The sequence below is a fragment of the Cydia fagiglandana genome, chromosome 23, assembly GCF_963556715.1.
Source record: "Cydia fagiglandana chromosome 23, ilCydFagi1.1, whole genome shotgun sequence".
Taxonomy (NCBI): domain Eukaryota; kingdom Metazoa; phylum Arthropoda; class Insecta; order Lepidoptera; family Tortricidae; genus Cydia; species Cydia fagiglandana.
The window spans coordinates 8846477-8870496 of NC_085954.1; the positions used below are offsets into that span (position 1 = coordinate 8846477).

At 37.6% G+C, this 24020-nt stretch overlaps 2 protein-coding genes across 4 annotated transcripts; one reads left to right on the forward strand and one right to left on the reverse strand.

Annotated features, from left to right (window-relative positions):
• The first annotated feature begins 9222 nt into the window (after window positions 1-9222).
• LOC134675996 (uncharacterized) lies at window positions 9223-15462 on the forward strand. 3 transcript variants are annotated; one of them, XM_063534306.1, is made up of 4 exons: window positions 9223-9731; window positions 10662-10935; window positions 12274-12364; window positions 12631-12771. In XM_063534306.1, the coding sequence occupies exons 1-4, from the start codon at window positions 9456-9458 to the stop codon at window positions 12680-12682; spliced, it is 693 nt and encodes a 230-aa protein (XP_063390376.1). In that variant the 5' UTR covers window positions 9223-9455; the 3' UTR covers window positions 12683-12771. The 3 variants fall into 3 exon arrangements, with proteins under 3 accessions (XP_063390376.1, XP_063390375.1, XP_063390377.1); XM_063534305.1 differs by having other exon boundaries at window positions 9223-9752; window positions 12631-12770; XM_063534307.1 differs by lacking the exons at window positions 12274-12364; window positions 12631-12771 and adding an exon at window positions 12928-15462 and having other exon boundaries at window positions 9223-9752.
• Window positions 15463-15583: 121 nt separating this feature from the next.
• On the reverse strand, window positions 15584-23516 carry LOC134675995 (valine--tRNA ligase). The gene is made up of 5 exons (XM_063534304.1): window positions 23171-23516; window positions 22353-22462; window positions 21228-21558; window positions 18021-18180; window positions 15584-17933 (listed from the first exon to the last, which is right to left on the reverse strand). The coding sequence occupies exons 1-5, from the start codon at window positions 23421-23423 to the stop codon at window positions 15752-15754; spliced, it is 3036 nt and encodes a 1011-aa protein (XP_063390374.1). The 5' UTR covers window positions 23424-23516; the 3' UTR covers window positions 15584-15751.
• Window positions 23517-24020: the final 504 nt, after the last annotated feature.

The following is a 24020-nucleotide window of genomic DNA, read 5'->3' on the forward strand; positions in this document are numbered from 1 at the left end:
TAGCCCACGCAGTGAAAGTGTTATTTTTAACGTCGAACTTCTATGAAATTATGACGTATAAATGACACTTGCACTGCGTGGGCTATCAAATTCACTGCAGACTTTTTTGGTCCGACTCTATTCAAATGTAAAGTTGGAAATGGCCTCACACCAGCGACCCGCTAGAAGGGTTCTCTGTTCGTAGGTTCTATCAAATCCACTGCAGACTATTCTTGGTAGTATAGTGAAAAGCGCGTAGACTACAATGCGGAAAAGGCGTGATATCGGCTACGAACGTAGCGCGTAGCTCGCGACGACCCAAATTTCCAGCTTGTAATGTAAACTCATGCTACGGCGCCGTGCTACGGAGGAAAGAGTACAGTGAGCCGATTTTCGAATTTCGACCGGTCGATTTCGTTCAATAATATCTCCACTACTAAGCATTTACATTCTACTAATAGAATTGAAAACGAGTGGTCAGTACCACTCGATTCCAAATTTCTATCGCTCGTTTTTCAAAATTTAGCATTTCGCCTTTTACCACCGTTTTTCAAGTGACGAAATCGAACGACCGGAATTCAAAAATCGGCCCCCAGTGTGCTAAAAACATTAATATTATTGTATTGGATTTTTTATGCTTTTTGACCCCAGAGCAATTTTTTTATCAACTATTAATATTTTTAATATCTGTGTTGGAAAGTTTTGCTTATTTTGATTTTTTAGCCCCCTAAATATGTATAGTAAGTAAAGCTATTTAGAGCGATACAGGAGGTAGATAGATAACGAAATTTCTATTTTCAATGCTCGCGGTAGGCCCTCCGGTTAGCCCAAGCGTTACCACATACCTCTGAGCCACGGGGCCAGATAGGTAACTAAGTAAAAACAATAGTTGCCGGCGAAGTTACAAAACATCGTCCCAACTTCGCCTGTATCGGACCGAAATTGAACAAGTTTAGACATGTTGTAAAATAGCTACGATAGGTAATATAAAGTTTTCTAGGTGCTGTAATTTTAATAAAACACTAAGTTTAGACGTTTAGAGTCCATCTTTATTAGACTCTATGTTACCTACCTAGATAATTGTCTATTAAACTTTTAAGCACCTAATTCATTAAGGGCCTGCACCATCCTACTAACCCGGGGTCAATCAGTTAAACCTGGAGTTATCATGTTTACCAGTACAATTTGACACTGGGTTAACGGTTTAACCGGTCAAGCCCGGGTTAGTAGGATGGTGCATGGCGCTAAGTAGATACAACAAGCAATAACTATAAATAAATAAGTAAATATTTGGGGACAATCTTACACAAATCGACCTATCCCCAAACTAAGCAAACCTTGTACCTACTATGGGTACTAGACGACGATATACATACGTAAGTATATAGATAAATACATACTTATATACATAGAAAACAGCCATGACTCAGGAACAAATATCTATGTTCATCACACAAATAAATATCCTTACCGGGATTCGAACCCGGGACCTTCGGCTTCATAGGTAGGGTCACTACCCACTAGGCCAGACTGGTCGTTATGCACGAGAGCTTTCATTTTGTTTTTTACTGTGTGAATCCATTTGTAAGATTAAACGCTAACTTGAAAATATGGGTTAAGGATAATATAATAGCAGGATAATAAACAGACCTATTAGCTGAGTGAAAGATGGAGGACCATAGACTAGGAAGCCTTTAGACCGAGTTTAGAGCAATTATTTCATGCAACCGATGATGCCAAAAATGCGGGGGTGCGCGGGACGAGGTGAGTGAAGTCCCGTGCCGTGATTGGTCCGTTCAAAGACACGGACGTCACACAAAGACACTTTCGACTCGAACATGGAGTAAAATTACCGTATGCGTAGTAGCGCAACTATGCTCAGTCTGGAGGATGTTTTGATTGTGTGGAGGACATTCACCTCAGGCTTTATTAGATAAACGGCCCATTTATGAAATAAAACAAGGCCTACTTCTTCGTTAAAATATGGCTTCCATCAAATTTGTGATGATTTCTACAATGTCAAAAGTATACTCGTAGAGTGTGACGTTATTCTGTAGTTGCTTTTAATAAAGTGATAGCTGGGGCCTTACCATGATGTCCTTATTGCTTTTCTGTTTAGGACCTACAGTGGCGGATTTGCAGTCTTTGCCGCCCTAGGCCCCAGGCCCTGTAGCCGCCACTTTCTCGGCACCCATCATATTGACTACTTTTTGAGTTATTTCTTGTTATCATCAGCGAATTTTTGGTCACAATTTGCCGCCCCCAAAAAACTTGCCGCCCTAGGTCCGGGCCTACTTGGCCTTAGGGCAAATCCGCCACTGAGGACCTAAATTGAATTGCTAAAGGACGGAGCTATACCGGGTGTGGCCTATAATATGAGCTAAAAATTAAGCTGTAGGCTGTACTCCTCATACTGATCAACATTTCTTCAGCAACTTTTAAAAATAACTTGTGGTTTGGTTTTTAATACACTTTAAAATTTATTCTAAGACGCAATGTATTGCGAATTTTGTTATGTTTAAGGCGTGACAAGCAACGTCAATCACAATGATGTGGCGTGGCGATGGCGTCCATTGAAAGTAATATTTATTTTGTATCAAAAAAATAGGGAGTCTAAATACTTCATAATTTTTAAAAGTAGTTGAAAAAAAAGTGTCACCGTTTGAGGAGTACAATCTATGTTTTAATTATTACAGGCCACACCCGGTATAAGTCACATAACTCCGCCCCTTAGCAATACAGTTTAGATCCTAAACAGAATCGCAATAAGGACATCATGGTACGGCCCCTGGACACAAATAGCCACGATGGATTGCCGGGTGTAGACTTGTGGAGTAGACTAAAGAATATTAAACACGGGAATGCGGAATGTAGCCAGCCTTATGGGTACCCTTCCGCAGGGGACAGATCTGGGGGACCTAAGGTAGGTGGGTAAGTTTTATTTATTTATTTTATTAGTTTTAGTTTTAATTTATTTAGTTTATACTTAATTTTAATAAGAATTTTTACGTATTACTATTTATAACGATTTTCAATATGTAATGAAATAAAGAACACGGTTGAAAACTAATAATGGCATAGTGAAGTGAATAATCTATCTTTAAACAACATTAATGAGACAAACACATGGACACAGCTGTCAATTTCCGTGTTCTTTACGCTCGTGGTTCAGTAATTATTAGGACGAGGAGTTAAACAACAAGTGTAATTAATTATTTTGAAAATAAATAAAAAATCGCTTTGCTCACTCTTACTCGTACAGAACGTGGTACCTTAGTACGGTACCTACATCGTTAACTTAGTTTGGTACGTCGGATACGTCAGTACCAAACTTAAATGGAGTTGGACGGGACATGTTGCCAGGCAGAGCGATTGCAGGTGGGCCAAAATGTTTTAAAAACGGAATGGTGGCCGCTTACAGACGAAAGGAGTGCCTGGCGTCCGTTGACTCGTTGGGTGGACGACATTCGGAAGATTGCGGGTCCCTTCTGGATGAGATTGGCTTGGGACCGGGACACAGAATAAGTAATAGTACTACCGTACAGAAAGGACACTTCCTACAAAACCGAAGTTTGACAGCGATTCAGGGTCGAATCACGATATCCCAATCTAACTTATGGCACTATCCTTTTCAACTATTTTAGGGTTGTCAAAATTCAAGTGATTATCTTATCTGTGGTCGTGCACGCAAATGGACGTCAAGTTGTGTCATGTCAACCCTAATAATTGCTCGGAGCAATGCTGAGCCGAACCGAGCCGAGTTTGCCCGAAGTCAGTAGTGTCTCCCCACTGACCGGGATAAGTGGCGTACTCGTAGAGAGGCCTATGCTCAGCAGTGGGCGATAAAAGGCTGATATGATGATGTTACCTTAGATAAGTGTGAGTAATATTAGTGGGGGTATGAAACGATGTTACCGCCAGACAGGACGAGGTAGACATTCGAGAAAGGTCGGGTGTAGGCGTGTATGTACCGTTTTGACGACCGGTCTGGCCTAGTGGGTAGTGACCCTGCCTGCGAAGCCGATGGTCCTGGGTTCGAATACCAGTAAGGGCATTTATTTGTATGATGATACAGATATTTGTTCCTGAGTCATGGGTGTTTTCTATGTATTTAAGTATTTGTATATTATATATATCGTTGTCTGAGTACCCACAACACAAGCCTTCTTGAGCTTACTGTGGGACTTAGTCAATCTGTGTAAGATTGTCCTATAATATTTATTTATTATTTATGTACATACACTACTGTAACGTAGGTATACAGTGGAACTTAATTTCATGAACTTTTCAGCTTGCGGTAAACGAGTGAAAATTCACTGCAGACATAAGCAAAACTCCGCAGTCCTGAATAATTAATACTTAGCTCTTTTCCAATGAATATTTGTTTAAGATGAGTACGAATAATTTAGGATACCGTAAACCGGGGTTACTTTGATTTGCGGGTCGACTTTGATAGCAACTTCTCTCCGCTACTAAAGTCCTTGTTTTAACGAGTTGAACAAAAACTTCGCAGTATTTTTTTCTTTATTGGCAACACTGATAGTTGTTTCACCGTGCAGTAAGCGGATGCGAGTGTAATATTATTATTTCGTCTAGAAAAAAAATATTAATGGCGGGTACGCTTTTCTTCCTGATTTTATTGGTTGATAAACTTTGACTGTATTTGTGTCAATAATGAATACATGTAATTTTATAGTGTCTTACGTTAATCAGTGTTGATTCGCATGTTTATAAAAAAATACCTGAATTCGACAACCTCCACATGTCGCATGGAATTAAGTTTCTGGGTGGAATTTGGCTATATTTTATCCTGCGGCTTTGATTTAGGTGTTTTATTATACGTGCGTAAGGCCACCAGCCCACAAGGGAATTAATTCTACAATAAATAAATATGCATTGTTTTTTATAGAAATAATGCCATAGATTACAAAATAAAAAATATCGGGTAACGAGACTACAAAAAATACCAAGAAGAACAACTTAATGATGCATTCGCAAACATTGGCACAAAATCTATTCGTGCCACATCGAAAGCACACAATATTTTTATAGAACTTTATACAATAAGTTTAAAGGTAACATATCAAAAACCCGGGTGCACAGACCAAATTTACTGAAACGGAAAAGCTTGCAATTCAAAAATCTGTTGCTAAGTGCGATGATAAGTTAAATTCCTACGTTATTTATAGTAAATAAGCGCGTAATTTTTCTAATTTGTATCATTTCGTATGATATCAAAGTAACCCCACACCTTAAAAATATAAATAACTTAAAAAGTACTTAACCGATTTTTATTTTTTACGAGCTTTTTAGCGGGTCTACTTTAGATTGTCAGCAAAAAAATAAGTGGTTTCAAAGTAACCCCATTCTCAATATAAATTTGATCGCGTTGTTTTTTTTTTCTGAAAAAAATTATAAGTCCTAATTTTTTTTTATTTGGCAGGCGGAAAGAAGAGAAAAAAAAACCGATTATTATATTTTTATTTCATATTTTTACTTATATTAGGATCGTCAAAAAATGGTGCCAAACTCTAAAATTGTTCAAAGTATCCCCGGTTTACGGTACCCTATTATTTTTAAATTAGATTATAATAATTGTTTGCATGTGATATCATAAATATGAGGTTCTGAATGAGATAACGAACTAAGGTCGTTATTCTGTCGAAGGTTTAAGGATGACTCACGTTAGACCGGGCCGCGGCTGGGCCAGAGCTTCCAGAGCTCCGTTCTCTATGGAAAGCGCTACGTGATCACCGATCAGCTATCATAAAAGATGACATGTCGGACATCTCGGCCCGGGCACGGCCGGGTCTAGCGAGAGTCAACCTTTAGTGGCTAAAAGGTGAGGTGACGGGTAGGCGTACACATGGTGTAACAAGAGGAAACCGAATAATTTTAACAGCGTATTCCTGATCATATTTAGAGACAAAAATGTCCTATAAACTTTTTTGAAATTCGCCTAGTTTCAGAGACATTATTAATTTAAAAAAAAAAACAAGTTTTTATTGTTACATAGTGTAAAAGGCCATTTTGATGGTGATGTTGCTGCTATGGGACGTAGTCTAAATATCCTTATCGATAGATGTCAAAAAGTGACAAGTAACACTTTGCAAAAAGTGGGTTTTACGAAAAAAAAATGAAAAAATCAATTTTAAGTGACAAGTTTACCAATAACATAAAACAAAAAAATTTTTTTTTTGCGAAATTGTCCTTAACTCATTACATTTTTTACTTCTTTTGACCTCAGAAATGCGTGGTTAAAATTATTCGGTTTCCTCATGTTACACCGTGTCATCTCGTCTCATCTCGTGTATTCTAAAGAAGGCCTATCGCGAAAACCCGCTTATCGACGCAGTCACAGACCTATCGCAAACCAATTGACAGTTCATACAATTTACATATCTATGGCACCGCGCAAACAACTCGACTAACAAAGAAAAATCATGTTTTGTTCACCGCTGCTGCTGCAACTGATTGGTCAACAACAAAAACTTTTCAAATAGCTTGTCTAATGCAGGGGGATGGGCCTCTGGGGATGCATTTATGTTTATTTTATTTTATGTTTTATTTAACGGCCTCCTAGCCTAGTCGGTAGTGACCTACGAAGCAGGAGGTCCCGGGTTCGAATCCTGGTAAGGGCATTTATTTGTGTGTTTATCACAAATATTTGTTCCTGAGTTATGGGTGTTTTCTATCCAGGGTCACTGCAAATATTGGGAACCTCTGCGGTACTGATAATGCAAAGTCTGGGCTATATCTAACCGCGAAAACGTGAAACCGAATGTTTCTCTGTCACTCTAATTACGCCTTCATTGAAGTAAGATTTACGAATTTCGGTTTTACAGGTTGGCCCTCTGCTCTCTGATAACAATGAAATCAACTGAAGGTACCTACTTGCAGAGAGGATCTCCTTGTTTACCTGTTTGGTAAGTGGCCTTGTATCTTTTATGTTTAATCCTTTTTACTGCGTCACAATGTTAATTTTATCCTTGTAGCATAAAAGCTTTTAATGCAACAACAACAACAACAACAGCCTTAGAGGCTTAAAAGCCCGCCAGGGCCGAAGATTAAAAGCACGCCTGCAATGTACTTATTTGTAAGTATTGTGTGAAAGTGCTATTACAATTTAAGTAGGCGCATTATGATGTGCTTTTATCGTATAAGCAGAAGCTGGTTGGATATGCTTTTAAGCTAAATATTATGGGGCATTGATCTGCAGACTTTTTTTGATCTAACTCGGTAGAGTGGTAACTCGAGAACGATTTCTTTCTTTTTTCAATTCCTCACTGGGGGCCGATTTTTGAATTTCGATCAATCGATTTCGTCACTCGAAAATCGGTGGAAAACGGAGAAATGCTCATTTTTGAAATACGAGCGATCGAAATTTGGAATCTAGTGGTATTGACCACTCGATTTCAATTCTATTAGTCGAATTTAAATGCATAGTAGTGGAGATATCATTTAACAAAATACACGAAATCGAGTGGTCGAATTTCAAAAATCGGCTCCCTGCGCTCATAATCTAGGCGCTTACTCGGAACTCAAGTTCTCTTGTAACAAAAACTAACTTTGCTCTCTTGTTACACAAATAACTATTTTTAGCATTAGAAAGAACTTTATAAATCGTCCTTAAATACTTATGTATTTATTTTGCAATGCATCCCTTATTAAATTATAGAAAATACTAGAGATGCACCGGATATCCGGTTACTATCCGGTATCCGGTATCCAGCCTATCCGGCAATTATTTTACTATCCGGCCGCATACCGGATAGTCACCTACCATCCGGTCGTATACCGGATAGTAACATTGCTTGATTTCGGAGTAAACAAATTGGATTTAAGAAACAGGCACGGTCATTATCGTGCTTGATTATTATTTTAAAACAATTTAATCATTCCACTGACTTGCACGCGCACCCATTTCGAACCTAGAAATGACTCCGCGCGAACGTTTACTAGGAAACAGGTCAAACCTGCAGAATGCGCACCTGAAAATCCGAAATGTAGGTATAAAGTAGTTCCGCTGACCGAATATTCGGAAGCCGGATACCGGATATTCGGCCGATGGTAAGGCCGAATATCCGGTATCCGGCCAAACAACTATCCGTTGCATCTCTAGAAGATACCCGTTATATAATTTATCAGGCAAAATAAAATACCTTTCATAAAACCTTAACGCATTCACTGCCAGGGACCGTGGCCTAGGAACAAACTTGTATGACGGTGAACGCACATGTGCGTCGGGGCACAAAATAAATAATAGTACTAAGTACAGAACACAGAAGACTCACTCTCTAAGAAAACGCATCTGTTACGATCAGCACAGATATGGCCGCTAGGTGGCGACAGCGCCACGCGCGGCTTATGGCAAACCCCAAAATTGGGGCCGAACGGATGTACTTTTACCTACCTGTAGCAAAGCGACGAAATCGCGGAGTGAGACACGCCTGGTCGGGGGCAGTGAATGTGATACAACGCGATAAGAAACTGTGAAGTACCGTAGTATTTATACTTGGTCAAGCAAATCTTGTCACTAGAAAAAGGCGGAAAATTTAAAAAATATAGGTGCGAAGGGTAATCGTCCCATAGAAAAGGGCAGCAAATTTGAAAAATGTAGGTGCGAAAGGATATCGTCCCATAGAAAATTTTAATTTCGCGCCTTTTTCTACTGACAAGATTGGTTTGACCATCTATATTTATTTATATTATCTCACTTCGTGGTTTGTTTGTTACTGCCTTGCGAATATGAGTCACTTTCGTTTTACATATTAAAGAAAGAGATGCAACTATATTTTCATACTTCTTATTTGACCTCAATAACAGACTACGGAGAAATGGAATTCCAACCTGCCTACAGCCTACAGCGATTACAATCCCACTGAAAGACCCAAAAGCTTCTCGGCCCCAAGACGGCAATGGTGCCAGCTTAATAGACTTCGCACAGGGCACGGTCGATCTGGCGATTTTATGTTTCGGTGTGGGTGGAAAAACTCACCGGAATGTGATTGCGGAGCGCCTATTCAATCTATCCACCATATAATTCACGAGTGCCCAAAACGAATGTACCCTGGTGACCCTCTGGACTTAATAGCGTTTAGTGATAACGCAGCCCAATGGGTGAAGAACCTAGACATTAATTTGTAAATAAAACTGTGGAACGACTCATAATGAATGCCATACGAATAAATAAACAGACTACCGATGTGGAAAAATTTTAACTACTCACACTGGCAACACTAAAAATTGATTGTCAAAATGGAGTTGATGTGTACTTAGGTCAGCCTTATAACATTTTTGTTGAATTAATGGATTTCTCCTCTACTCCCATTAGCAATTTTGCGTTGTAAACTATTGCTTACACTTCATTAACAACGCTGGTAGAATTAAGCTCTTCAACTACGTTACATATCGTCATAATACCGTAATGTTTTGATAGGGCCTAACGATCAACATTTATTCTATCTTTATCAAAAATGTCCGCGGCCAGCGCGATAGAAAACAGTGAAGAGCTTGACAACGTGCCACTAGTGCGTATGGAGGACATACAGCCCTCGAGAGAAAGGAATTGTGAAGAACTAGAAACCTGTGTTATTGATGACATTGAGTACGATTGTGTAGTCAATGATGATGAGGACTCAAACATTGGGAGTATGGTGTCCATTCAGTCTGAAGAAGTGGTTGAAGACGACAGTGACACCGCAGAGATGATTGTTCCAGAAGTTCTCGAGCCGTTGGATGAAATTCCGATAGTAAGAGATGTGACAGAAAATGTAATAGTTCTTTTGCTTATACTATTATTTTGCAAGTGTTTTTGTTCATGTTACAGTTGAGACAGCAGCAGAAATAGTTGAGCAGTCAAAATAATCCACCACTTCTGGCAGGGTTCAAAGTCCTTTGGGACCTTATTTGATTAAAACTATTGGAACAGTGGTGCCAAAGGTCACAATTTTGAATGTGGCCAGTAGTGGTTAATTTTTAGGGTTCCGTACCCGAAGGGTAAAAACGGGATCCTATTACTAAGACTCCTCTGTCCATTTGTCTGTCACCAGGCTGTATCTCATGAACCGTGATAGGTAGACAATTGAAATTTTCACAGATGATATATTTATGTTTCTGCTTTAACAACAAATACTAAAAACAGAATCATATATTTAAGTGGAGCCCCACTGTATGGGAGCCCCCATACAACAAACGTGATTTAACACTTTGACTACCGAGAACCCGCCTGGTAGGCACTCGTAATGTTTGCTCAGATGCCGGACAACCCGCCCAGCGGGTTCTTTTGTACGCAGATATAGACGACCGGTTTCTGGGGTAGTGCGCCGTTTTTATCCCGGTTGCGAAAGTGTTAAAATTGATTTAACTTTATTATTGAGAGAGCGAGGGTGATTTAGGATCAATTTGAATACTTCTGACTGGCTACTTCTGCTGTACATCTTCAAACCTCATGCATTTTCTAAACAATATTTTGATGGCTATGAACTAGATAAAAAATATATATCACTATGATATAAAACAAAGTTCATTTTACATACTATTTTATAACTGCTTTGTCAATATTGTAAATGCACCATTAATGAGAGCCAGTGCACAACGTTTTATTATTTTCAAATTTTTTTCCAAAAACAGTTACAATTTTTGATTTCACAATGGTAAACCATGATTACACTTTTTACCAGGATATAGTCCCGGAGCAAAAACACACAGACATAAAGCCACCAGACAGCTGGCCAACCCTCGAAATCCTCCCTGGAGGTGTCATCAAAAATGCAGACAAATGCGAAGATGACCTCCCCTACCCCGACGGTCCGGAGAAGGTGGAGAAAGGAGAGATGATGTACGCTTGTGCGAAGTGCTCGGAGAGCTTCAAGTACCTCTTCTGTCTGGTGAAGCATGTGAAATGGCATGAGGATGAGAAGAAGAAAGAGAAGGGGCTGGATATGGCCAAACTTAGTAAGTGCTAATTTAAATATTAACAAGCAGAAATGTCTGCAAACGATGCTAATAAGCCAAACTAACATTGAATAATTTTACGGTTTAGACTCCATATACCATAGATAGCTGACTAAATAGCAGTTTTAAAAACAATACACTCTTTTTTTTGGTCAGTTGTGTATTATTATTTTATTATTATGTGTAAAAAGAAAAAAAAATTCTTCTGATTTTCTACATAGATAGATGTTGTTACTAATTGTCCTGGTATCTCTTGAGTCACACACAAAAGTATGACGGGGGAAGAATCAATTTTAAAATTACAATTATGTCAACAAAATCATCATTGTATCAATATTTTTTTATGATCTTTGAAAGTATTTTTAAGCAACATATTGTCTCCTGCGTCACGATAAACAATTGTACAAAATATCAATTTAAAAAATTTTACTTAACAGTTTACAAAAGAGAAAAAAATCTCTTATTCGAAACATAATAAAAATAAAAATAAAAAAAATAGCCTTTAATACTGAAGTTTTGTAACATCTATCTACTTAAAAAATATATCTTATCACTATACAATTATATACATATTACCATTAACTATTTTCTACTTTCCATCGACAACTTCAGCTTGTCCTCCGACATAGGTCTCTTCCAAGTCTTTCCAGGTACTGCGGTCTCTGGCTTTCCTAGGCCAGTCCACTTCGCCTATCCTCTTAATGTCATCTGACCATCGAAGAGTAGGCCTTCCTCTCTTCCTTTTGTGCCCCCTTCAAAACATAGACCACCAATAAAAAAAAATATTATATTATTTTGTAATAAAACCTTTAGTGACCATATTGTGGTGTACAAAAAAGGATGATAGCTTAAGACGGGTAAGTATATTATCTTCACAAAATTTTAATAAATTTATTTAACACCTTAGTTTTATAGATTCACCAAAATGTAGCTGCCAATGTCTGTATGATATCCCTAATTAAACATACAACACATGCGAATACAACAGAGAGATACACATCATAATGAGCTCTAAATGAATAAGTGGCTTTTACCTTAGTGACACTCAGTGCCACAATATGGTCAGCTAAAGCTTTATTTTTGGTTGATCTATATTTTTGTGATTGGGTGAACCAACCTTTCCTTGTCACTCGCTTACAGTCGCTTGGGTCACTCTTTAAATCCTGGTTTCACGGCATTTAATTAAACAAGCATTTTTATGGTAGTGATAAGCCCTTTTAATAATAGTTCGAGGACAACAACATGAAATAGTTGATTCACCCAATTATTAAAAAATACTATTGAATAAAATGTTGTGTCCTGTCCATAACGATTGCAGTTAATTTTCTCTTGTTTTAGCTCAATATGAAAGGGAATTTATTAGTATTAAAAGGGCGCGACAGGAACTCGACAAGGAGCACAAAAGGAAAAAAGTTGAAGTTTTTGGCAGGTCAGTAATTATTTAAATAAAAAATATATTTACATTTTGAAAGATACTCTTTAAACCCTTGAACGGCACTTCTTATCGTGCGCGACGCGTCAATGTGACCTTTGTGAGAATGTACGAAGGTTGATATAATTTATATTTAAGTATATTTTAAAATGTAAGTACATTTACTCATAAAGCCAGTGGCAGTGAATTATTGCATTTGAATTATTTATAAGAATACAATAGTCAATACATAATAACTTAAAGTTTTCTTTATTTTGTTACAGAATTGCAGAAGCCATGGGGAAGATAGAGAGTTTCAATGAACTTTTGGAATAATAAATGTTTACACAAACATTAACATGTTTTAATTCGTTTTCGCTTGAGTCCCTTGTCTCAGTAAAATGATTTAGTTCCCGATTTACCGAATTCCTGTTTCGCCGGATTTACTTTAGTACGTCACAATCCCACTAAACGAGAATCCGGCGAATTATTAGGAACTAATCAATTAAATACCCCACTCTATCTTTCACCTTTGATAGAACATCAAACCATTCATTAAAGGGTCAATTATTTATTTCCAGCAAACCGTAAGAAATGCATCGTTTTGCATTCGGGCAAAAAGAAGATGGGCCAGCGAGGAAAAGCTAAGAAAACAAAGAGATCATAGTATCGTAGCTTCAGTATTAACTGACATTGGCTAAAAGAGCCATGTTTTGACTTTCCGGTGATAAATACTGCCGCATCGTGCATAACATCCATTGCAAAACTCAAAGAATTCCCGAGCGCATTCGTGTGATATAAATTTCAAATTTTCACTGGTTTTCCAATGGCTGTAACGGTTCTTGGACGAAGCAACTATTAGGCCTACACTTTTCACGTCTCTGGCGTTAACAAAAATGTCTCTGGAGTTACCAAGAACTACGTTTCCAATTTTATCTTTATCTGAATTTTTAGTCTATCGCTTGTTTGGACATATAATACTCGTACATATAAACGTTATAGATTAGTCTCGGTCTAAAAGTTGATTCGTCCTCTTATGCGTTGCGAAATTGTGGTAACTAGTAACATCAACCGAATGCAGAGTCAAACGTCAAAAAATTTAATTATAGCATTGTTAAAGACACTAAAAATATACATATGATAGGAAAATAAATAAATAAATAAATAAATAAATAAATAAATATTTTAGGACATTCTTACACAGATTGACTAAGTCCCACAGTAAGCTCAAGAAGGCTTGTGTTGTGGGTACTCAGACAACGAAAAACTCACTAAACAAAAACTCAGTAAAAGAAAATTGCTGAACAATGCATTTAAATCAGCTACTTCATGAACATCGTCTATGCGATTACCTTGCGAATTTTGCCCGATCACTGCTGTCTCCTGGGTCACTTCAAGGAAAATGAATGAAACCACGACAGCAAATTACGTATTCTTTGAAGACGTAAGCTTGAATATAAAATCTTATGAACGATACAATCAAACTGTTGCTTCCATGTGACTACCTCAATCTGACAATTTAATTCAAAATTAGATGTGTCGTTTATAAGTAATAGTAGATACAGTCAACCAATTTTAACTCTATACTGCAAAACGTAATTCAAGACCAAAAAAAGTAAGAAACTTGTTGGCACTTTTTACTAGCGCGTCTTGTATTTCTGTAAAAATAAGTAAATAAAGGTACTATTTTAAATCGTAGGAGTAAAATTACTAATAAGTAAATTATCTTAGCCTGATTATTTATCTAAAGGAATTTACAATTTTACAAATAAATTATTGCAGTGGCAATGTCTTGAATTACGTTTTGCAGTTTAGACCAATGTAAAACCATGTCAAAGTGACGTTATCACTTTTAGTTTAGTCAATTTGAAATGGTTCTACGGTGGAGTAGCATTATTCTAGTTGTTTGATTGTACTTACATATTTCGCTTCACCAAATATGATATATAGCAGCAAGTAAATGTTAGATGGATAGATAAATGCATATAAGGGAAGTTCAAATCGGCTGCTTAATTCTGTCAGAATTTAAATGTTTTCTTTAAATTGGTTATACTAGGTGTATTTTAAGTGCACTTTGACCCACTAAATGTAATAGTTAAAATAAATTTGTATTTAGTTAGTTTTATAGTGTATATGCGTTTAAACCAAAATGAGTTGTTTTCGTTCATTATAGATGTTTATCTCGGTTTATATTTGATTATTTTAAACGTTGTTCTGTAAGAATGTTTTAGCTTGTGAAATATAGAAGATAGTCACTTTACTCGGTCTTCAACGTTTCCATGTTCCATGAGAGATAATAGTGTATTTTTGCAATTACAAAGTGGGTATTTTACTTAACAACTTCCATAAGGAAAAGGGTTGATCAATTTTTTCTTGTACTAGCTCGTTGCTATGGTTTCGTCACCTGTCACCCTTTAGACCCACAATTTACACTATAATGGAAATTTTAAGCCCATTTCTGTGGGGGCCATCATCTACTAAGTATGTTAGCAAAATGAGTTACATCATTACAACTTAAACTTTCTTACTGTTGTCTCCTGGGTAACGGGGCCAAATAAGTAGAATGACAACAAGAAATAGTTGATCAATCCACAGTAAGTACTAATACAAGTGACTTCCTACTTATTAAAATACATACAAAATAGATTTTTAAAATGTAACAATACTACACAATATTGTAGATAAATATTTTTTGTCACAGGAAAATGAAACTTAGTCATGTAAGGTTTATGTTAAAATGAAATAGTCTGTACAGTCAGTTGCAAATATTGATATGATACAAAATACAAATTCTAACATACATACCACTTTTTGTTTGGCAGGTAGATATTTTTGAAATTCTGTTCGTGTAGATATTTGTTGCTGGCTATACTTTGGCGTGCATAGTGCAGTAGGTTTTGTTTGTGTCTTTCATTTATTATATTGAATTAGTTATGAATTTTATTAATAAGAATATTATGATTATGTTGTGAACTTATGAATGTCCGTTATTTGGCTTTTATGTTTATGTGAAAATCTGAAATTAATGGTTTTATTTTCCAAGGGGGCCATTATTGTTATAAACTTATAAATTATTAAGTCAATTATTTTAAATAAATTTTATCGTTTGTTGTAAACTGAGTTTTATCATTACATTATAAAAGAGTATAATCAAGAAAGTAAATTTTTTTTTTATTTGAGATCAAAATAATTTGGCTGCCGGAATGATCTAGTTAAGGTATCATAGAAAACCACATCTTGTAACAAAATCTATAATTTATATTTAACGCTATTACAAGTAGTCGATATCAAAGATATGTTTACATTTTTCACAATGTAAAGGACTAAGTAAACATATACTTGACTTCAATTCAAATCAATTGCAACCTAACTATGATTGAAATTCTTTTACGGTGAGTTAAGCGACTAGGACAATTTCACGTGATCATCTTTCCCTTTGTCGTCTTTCAATAATACATCATCATTATCAACAACTAATCGTTTCAACTGCATTAACTCGTCTCTTTTAATCTTTTCGTTTTCTCTGTCTATCATTCGCGTGACTTCTGACAATTTCATATAATTCGGGCTAGACATCTTCTGTTCTAATTTAGCTAAATAATCTTCTACCTTTCTTATTTTTTTCATTAGTTTAGCTTTAGCTTCTTTCATAGCTAAATCTCTATCTTCACCTAATAATTCTACATATATTTTAGTATCTTTATCTAGCTGTCCACTTACGAAATTTTTGTTTGTAACTTCACCAAAACTAATGGTGTTACATTTTGTTAGATTTTTTACTATATCACTAAAGTTATTTATATCATCCTTTAACACTTTATTTGTTGTATTTATACACACGGTTGGCCTAAGTGTGTTAGATATATTATAACATCCTTTCAGTTGTCTAATTAAAAATATAACACTTAGAAACTGATCTACTTGAGTTTCCAATTTAATATTTCTCCATTTTCTAAACTGATCAGGTTGAGGGTACTTATAATATTTTTCGTTATAATCATTAAAATTGTATATAATACTTTCTTCGAATTGAGGTATCTTTGGTATCAGATCATATGTCAAGTATATCATAAATGGATTTAAACATCTGAGAGATGCGTTTAAAACAGTGCTCAAAGTATGAGCATGGGCATAACCAATCTTCTGGTTTTTGTGTTCAAATCCTGGTTTGGTAGTTTCCAAGTACACATCGCAGAATTCGTTATAAATGAAAGTTCTTAAAGCTTTTGTAGCCAAGTGGAAATCATGGTTTTCCATAGCTGCGTCAACTATACCTATCATATGTGCCAGTCTGCTCAAAATCCATGCATCAAAGACAGTCAAATCATTTTCAAAAATGGTCCTCTTTTTCGGCGGTTCTTTCAATTTAGCAAACTGTAGATTGGTGTATTTCACACTCTGCCATATTTTATTACAAAATAATTTGTTTGCATGGCACATGTTCACATCAAAGTTGACAAAATGCGACTTTATATCTTGTGACAATAATGTGAACCTCAATGCATCCACTCCGCATTCTGGTATTCCTTTAGTATTCGAAAAATTGCTCTTATGGTATTCCAAAGATTTTACCAATTCGCTTTTACTTAGAATCCCATCTGCATACATCTTCTCGGTCTTCTTTTTAAGTTCACCTAAAGATATTCCGTTTATAACATCTATAGGATCTATAACATTGCCTTTGCTTTTAGACATTTTTGAGCCCTTATTATCGCAAATTATTCCATGGAGTAATACATTTTTAAATGGAAGGTTATCAGTCAATTCGAGACCAAGTATTACCATCCTGTGCACCCACAAACCTAAGATATCATGCCCGGTGGCCATTAAGCTCAAGGGATAGAACTTGTCGTAATCCAAGCTATATTTATCAGGCCAACCTAAAGAAGAAAACGGATAAATTGCTGATGAAAACCAAGTATCCAAAACATCTGTGTCTTTTTCCACTTGAATTCTATCTGCTTCTGTATCTAACAGTTTTGCAGCTATGTTTCTGGCTTCATTTTCATCATAAGCCGCGACCCAAGTGACGTATGATCCGTAACTACACTTATATCCCGGAATTTCCTGCCCCCACCATAATTGCCTCGAAACGCACCAATCTCTATCATCTTTACACCAGTTCATCCAATTGTTTACAAATTTCTCAGGCTGTATGTTTAATTCTCCCTTCTCTACGACATCTATTGCTTTTTTATTTAAACTACTGCAGTTTAAAAACCACTGTTCTTTAGGTAAATATTCTATAATATCATTGGTTCTACTACATATAGGTAGAGTCATCGAATGCGGTGTAATCTTCTTTAGAAGTCCCAATTCATCTAATCTCTTAACAATTTCTTTTCGACAGTCATACTTTTTTAATCCATTGAACTCTTTAGAGTTTATAATATTTCCTTGTTCATCTATGACTTGATGGAGCTCCAGCTTATGTTGCTTAGCAACCTCATAATCTATTTTGCTGTGGGCAGGGGTTACTTTGACGGCTCCAGTCCCGAATTTCATGTCGACGAAACTGTCGAAAATGATGGGTAAAGTTCTGCCGTTGAAAGGATGGATGACTCGCTTCTTTTCGAGGTGTGTGTACCTGGTAAAAAAATCGCTATTTTAATGAAAGAAAATATTGTAAGCTACGAATAATCAGATTGATCCCAATAAGGATCACATCCAATACCTGGGATCATCTGGATGCACAGCTACGGCCACGTCTCCCAACATTGTCTCGGGCATAGTTGTCGATACCACAACCTCCTTCGTACTGTCGCATATCCTGTACGCAAAGTCATATAGCTGGCCGAACTTCACTGGCTCATTGTATCCTGGTAACCGGAACTCTAAAATAAAGTTAGGTATTCTTTATTCAGGCAAACAAGAAGTATAAGTTTACAGCTACAGCCAAGACACTTATACTGTTAACCCTTTGACCGCCGTTGGCATGTATACAAGACAACGATAGAACGATACACTGGCGCCGCTGTCTTGTATACAAGACACAAATTCAACCGCTCGGTAAATGTGAAAAAACATCAATTGTAGCATATTTTTACACTCGTGTTAATGTTTTAGGTCTTTGATTTTTAAAATAATTGCATTTAAAGCAGATAAATAAATCCATTCTTTTATAATAAGGCAATCAAAAAAATTGCTCCAGTTTTCAACGTTTTTCATGTTCCTCGTCGCCGTTGTCTTGTATACAAGACAGCTAGGGATGGGAATGTTAATTCGATATGAGAATATAGTTCGATAGTTGTTTGGGCGGATACTGGATATTCGGCCTGACCATCGGCCGAATATCCGGTATCCGGCCGCCGAATATCGGCCAGCAGAGCTGCACCTACATTTCGGTTTTTCAGGTGCGCATTCTGCAGTTTTGACCTGTTTCTAAGTGAACGTTCGCGCGGACACATTTCTAGGTTCGAAATGAGTGCGCGTACAAGTCAGTTGAATCTCTAAATTGTTTTAAAATAATAAACAAGTACGATTGTGACCGTGACTGTTTCTTAAATCCAATTTGTTTACTCCAAAATCAAGCAATGGTACTATCCGGTATTCGGCCGGATAGCAGGGCACTATCCGGTATCCGGCCGGATATTAAAATACTGGCCAAATAGGGCGGATACCGGATAGTAACCGAATATCCGGTGCATCTCTAGAGAATATTCAAAATAAATATCAAGTGGCCAATCTGGTTTTATTTAAGCATTTGAACACCTGTTAAATGCCAATTGGTGATAACTAGTAACTAGAATACGTTAAACGAGAGAGAGACAGGCATAACTATAGCTGGAGTTCAGGGAACTTGTTCAGCTGTCCATAGTAGAGTCAGACAAGTAAATCTGTCCTTGTGGTCTATTTGCAGAAAAAATGATTCATTTTGAGATGATAGTGTAGTGGGGAGTGATACCCTGCAGTGACCGCTTCGCACAAGAATGGTACCTACAGGCGGACGCTCGGACTAGTCAGTGTCGCCTAACTATGAGAATGTTATGTATTTGAAATTGACGAAAAATTATTATGGTAGGGAGGGTGTAATACGGGAATTGACAAGCTCTTCTAAGGAACATGTCGAATGTGAAACATGCATTCCCGAACATTTCTGATACCCACCCTTTTCCAATATTATTGTTCTTCACTCATTGACAATTCAACCCACGTGTCATTTTCCCCAATGCAGTTCCGGTACATTTATATTATCGACACACGATGCGCGGCTCTAACCTAACGCTTATAAAGTTTACGTACCGACAAGCGCTTACGCCGTTGACCTAGAGACTATTATTACTTAATCCGCGCGGAAACGGTCCTTGTCGGTCTGCACTGCGGGCAGTCCATGCGCGCCGTTGTCATGTATACAAGACTTCTAGTAGAGCCTAGTGCGGTGATATTATGTCATGAATCGATATTGTTTAGTGGTTGTTTTTAATGATAAAGACCTTTATTTTTAACATTGTCGTGTGTAAAAAATATGTTAATTTTTGGCATTCTCGAAATAAATTAAAGTTGGTTAAGAACAAAGCCAAATTGAGAAGATTTTTACCATAAATTGTAAATATCGATATCACATTTTGCAATCCCTAAACTTTTTATTAGTTGTTTACTTAGAATTTACTCTGGCGTGTGAGTGACCGTCTTTGCGGACTAGGTCCGGCGGCCAAAAGGTTAATACATATCTAGTTATAAAATTCATAAACATGTATAAGTAGGTACACTCTTGATAGGACACTAGGTATGAAGATGAATCGACATTTTCTTGTTACTCGTTGCCATGGTTACGTTCTCCTGGGTCACTCTTAAACTTGGGGTTTATGTTATTTAAATTACCTTTTCGCGTGGCAAATTCCGCTGCAGGACATGTCTAAGTACTTATTTGAAATTGAATTGACAGAAAATTATAATTTCAAGAACTCTAATATTATGTAATACACTTGAAGGGTTAACTAAAAAATAAAAATCCATTTTTGTGGTAGAATATAAGTCCTTAACACAATGAGACATTTACTACGCATCTTAAGGCCTGGCCAAACACAGAGCGCGACGCAGCGCCGCGTGATGCCGACGCGATGCCTGGTCAAACAGGGCGCGCACCGATCGCGCCGGCCTCACGCTCTCAACACGCCCTCAAGGCGCGCGTGAACGCGGCGCGGCCGCGCGGGAACGCGGCGCACCGCTCGCTGCCTAACGTCCGATCCGACTGATGTGACCCAGCGCGACGCGGCGGGCCGCCGCGTCCGCGCGGCGCAGCGCTGCGCACGCGCCGCGTGGACGCAAGGGACGGCGCGGCGCGGGGCGCGACAGAAGCGGGGCGTGATACCGGCGGGACGCAGTCTGTTTGACGTCGGTAACCTGTTAGCATGTGCCGCGGTCGCGCGGCGCGGACGCGGCGCTGCGTCGCGCCGTATGTTTGACCAAGCCTTTAGTAGAATTGTCCCCTGGCAAACGGAACAGATCGGTCGGACAGATTGTGGCAATTAAACTGTAACTTTATCATCTGAAGTATATTCAAGGTTTTTAGGGATTTAGCAAAACAATAGCGGGAAACGACGTGCCATTAAAAGCATCGAATAACGGTCAAGTCAAATTAGGGGTCATCCATTAATTACGTCACACGTTTAGGGGGAGGGAGGGGGTCAAGAAAATGTGACATGGGGGAGGGGGGAGTCACAAACATTGTGACGTCATTTTAACTTCATCACTATTCATCAGTAACCGAAAATTGTTACGATCAGATATGGCTGCTAGGTGGCGACAGCGCCACGCGCGGCTTATGGCTAGCCACCAAAATTGGATGGAACGGATGTACTTGTACGAGTAGCTACCTCATGCAAAGCGACGAAATCGCGGAGTGAGCCACGCCTGTAATAACATATACATAATTACATACCCGTTGGACCAGTAATCTCCATATTATCCACTTCCATATCCGAAACGGTAGATTGCAGAGCATTACACCAATTCACTAACGCCGTCTGTCTATAAATTAATCCCTTCTGAAACAGTCTTATAAACGCACACTTCACAGCATTTATATGCTTCCGGTCCATTGTGAACATTTCTCGGTCCCAATCTAAAGAGTAGCCCATAGATCTGAGTTGTTGACAGATGGTATTGCCATGCTCCTCTTTCCATTTCCAGACTTCTTTGTTAAATTTGTCGCGTCCCAACTCGTGGCGGGTGAGATTGTGACGGCTTTTTAGATATTTTTCAACAACACCCTAGAATAAAAATAGAACTGTAGCATGGTATGATAATATACTCTGCCTGGTACTCTCTTCCCGTCTTTTCGTGGTCACGTGACTGACACAAGCCTACGTCATCAATCATCATGCGACAGCGCTATATGATAATATGCGATAGCGCTATATATAGCGGCCATGTTATTGTGACGTAGGCTTGTGTCACTTTGGGAAGAGAAGACCATGTTTTATTAGACTATGGAACTGTAGTATGACGAAGTTAATTTCTAATAGGCTCTTATTATTTAATATCTATATTTATTATACTGCCCTCCTAAGCCGAATAGCCCTATCTCAAAAACGAATGATTTTGAAAATGGAATTCTCAGTAATAGAAACTAAATTTAGCAATGAATTTTCTTTTGAGATAGCGCTATTTGGCTTAGCAGGGCAGTATACTACTTATCCTTTATTTTATTTCATGTTTACAAAGATGAAAAGGCAAAAGGTATATGTAATATCACTTATGCCAGTGTTTTTGTATACAATTTTTGCTCTTCCATCCATCTTCCTGTGGCCCCCGGCATCCCGGCATTCTGCCACGGCTCATGGGAGCCTGAGTTTCGCTTGGCAGCTAATCCCGAGAATTGGCACTAGTTTTTACGAAAGCAACTACCATCTGACCTTCCAACCCAGAGGGTGATCTAGACCTTACTGGGATTAGTCCGATTTCCTCACAATGTTTTCCTGCACCGAATAGTGACTGGTAAATTTCACTTTCGAAGTTTCTAAAGTAGTGAGACAAAGCAGCTAGGCATTATTGACTTTAATACCTGTGTAGCAATACCGGCATGATCTGTGCCTGGTAACCAGAGCACATTGTGGCCTGTAGCCCTCTTCCTTCTGACTATTACATCTTGAACTGTGCCGGCCAGAGCATGACCTGAAAGTAAGTTTCAGAACATTTTAAAGCGGGAATTTTAAAGATACTTGTTGCTGTTATTAGGCAGATGTTAGTTCCATAAATAAATATAGTAAGACAAGAGTGCTCACTCCATAAATCAGTTTTGTTACCAAAAGACTATTATTTTCATAGTCAACATCTAGCATTGAGTAGCAGTACTGATCATTCCGCTACTCAATGCTAGATGTTGACTGAAAATAATAGTATTTTTGGTACCAAAACTGATGTATGGAGTGAGCAATCTATGTATTGTTTTCTCTATAGTTATTCTTAATGATAGCTTATAACAAACAATAAAGTTCAAATCACATAAAAAAAAAGGTATTCGCATTTGTCTCCGCCGGGCACGGATTGGAATAGGCACATATTAATCATTCCGACCTGTTCCTGCCTCATATATGGAGGTGGTTACATAGGGCATGGACAAATGGGAATACACCTGTATTCTGATAACAGAATATAACTTTCATAAAACAACTTCATACATCATAAATTAGGATAGGAAACCTTAACACTTTTTTAAAATCATAAATCATTTATTCATTGCGACCATGGTTTTTAGTCCTTATAGCTTTCGAGTTCTATATCTTGACAAGGCAAGCCATACCACATAAACTGGGCCCTTTTTCATACATATAACAAAAATAAATAGATTATCCATATACTGAAGTTAACTGGTTAACTAACCTAAATGCAACTTCCCAGTAACGTTAGGCGGCGGGAGCACCATGCTGAAAGATGGTTTAGAACTGAAATTCTCCGGTGTGAACAGACCATCCCTCTCCCATTCTTGATATACATGCTTTTCCACAAATGCTGGCTGGTACGCCAATGCCGACAAGTTAGGTCTAGGAATGATACGAGAAGTTTTCGAAATACTGCGACTCCAGAGACGTAAATAGGATTTTATACAGTTATAAGTTTTATGGCGGAAATACATTTTATTTTAAATTAAATATATTTTAAAAGAATTCAAATTTTCTAAGCATTCTCGCAGTGCTGTTGTATTTTTTTCATGATTTTTTCAATTAATTTGACATCTTTGACGTTAAGAATTTAGATTAGGACATTCCATTGTACGTACTTTTTGATAGATGTTTCTTCTTCTTATATTTTATGGCGGTCTGGTCAAACTGGCATAAATTTGCCAATGTCAAGTATTTTGATGCCTGCACCTATCCTGCACCTGCGAACAGAGGACAACACAAACGCCCATACAGAACATGCAGCACTACACGTTTTGTTATAACTAAGTAAAACAAATAAATACAGAAACATTATTTATAATCTCTTATGCTATATTATAAAGCTACTATAGCACAATGTTTTTTTTTTGTAACGCATTTTACGTATATCGGAATCGCAACTAAATGCGATCCATTTTACTGTTGTCTGTGCAAAATATTTCATTTCTCCTTGCGATTTAGAAAATACTTTGAATAAACCTAAAGATAAGATTTCAGTAAAAATCATTTTATTCTTATTAAGTCAAGAACTGAAGACTCCGTGCTTTATTTCAGAGTCCACACTATTAAAT

Coding starts and splice junctions, on each gene's coding strand:
- LOC134675995 (XM_063534304.1), bottom strand. CDS start 23,423: ATGTATTTCCGCCATAAAACTTATAACTGTATAAAATCCTATTTACGT. Junction 22,463..23,170: donor TACTGGGAAGTTGCATTTAG/GTTAGTTAACCA, acceptor ACTTACTTTCAG/GTCATGCTCTGGCCGGCACA. Junction 17,934..18,020: donor GTGCATCCAGATGATCCCAG/GTATTGGATGTG, acceptor TTTTTTTACCAG/GTACACACACCTCGAAAAGA.
- LOC134675996 (XM_063534305.1), top strand. CDS start 9,456: ATGTCCGCGGCCAGCGCGATAGAAAACAGTGAAGAGCTTGACAACGTG. Junction 9,753..10,661: donor TAAGAGATGTGACAGAAAAT/GTAATAGTTCTT, acceptor ACTTTTTACCAG/GATATAGTCCCGGAGCAAAA. Junction 10,936..12,273: donor GCTGGATATGGCCAAACTTA/GTAAGTGCTAAT, acceptor CTCTTGTTTTAG/CTCAATATGAAAGGGAATTT.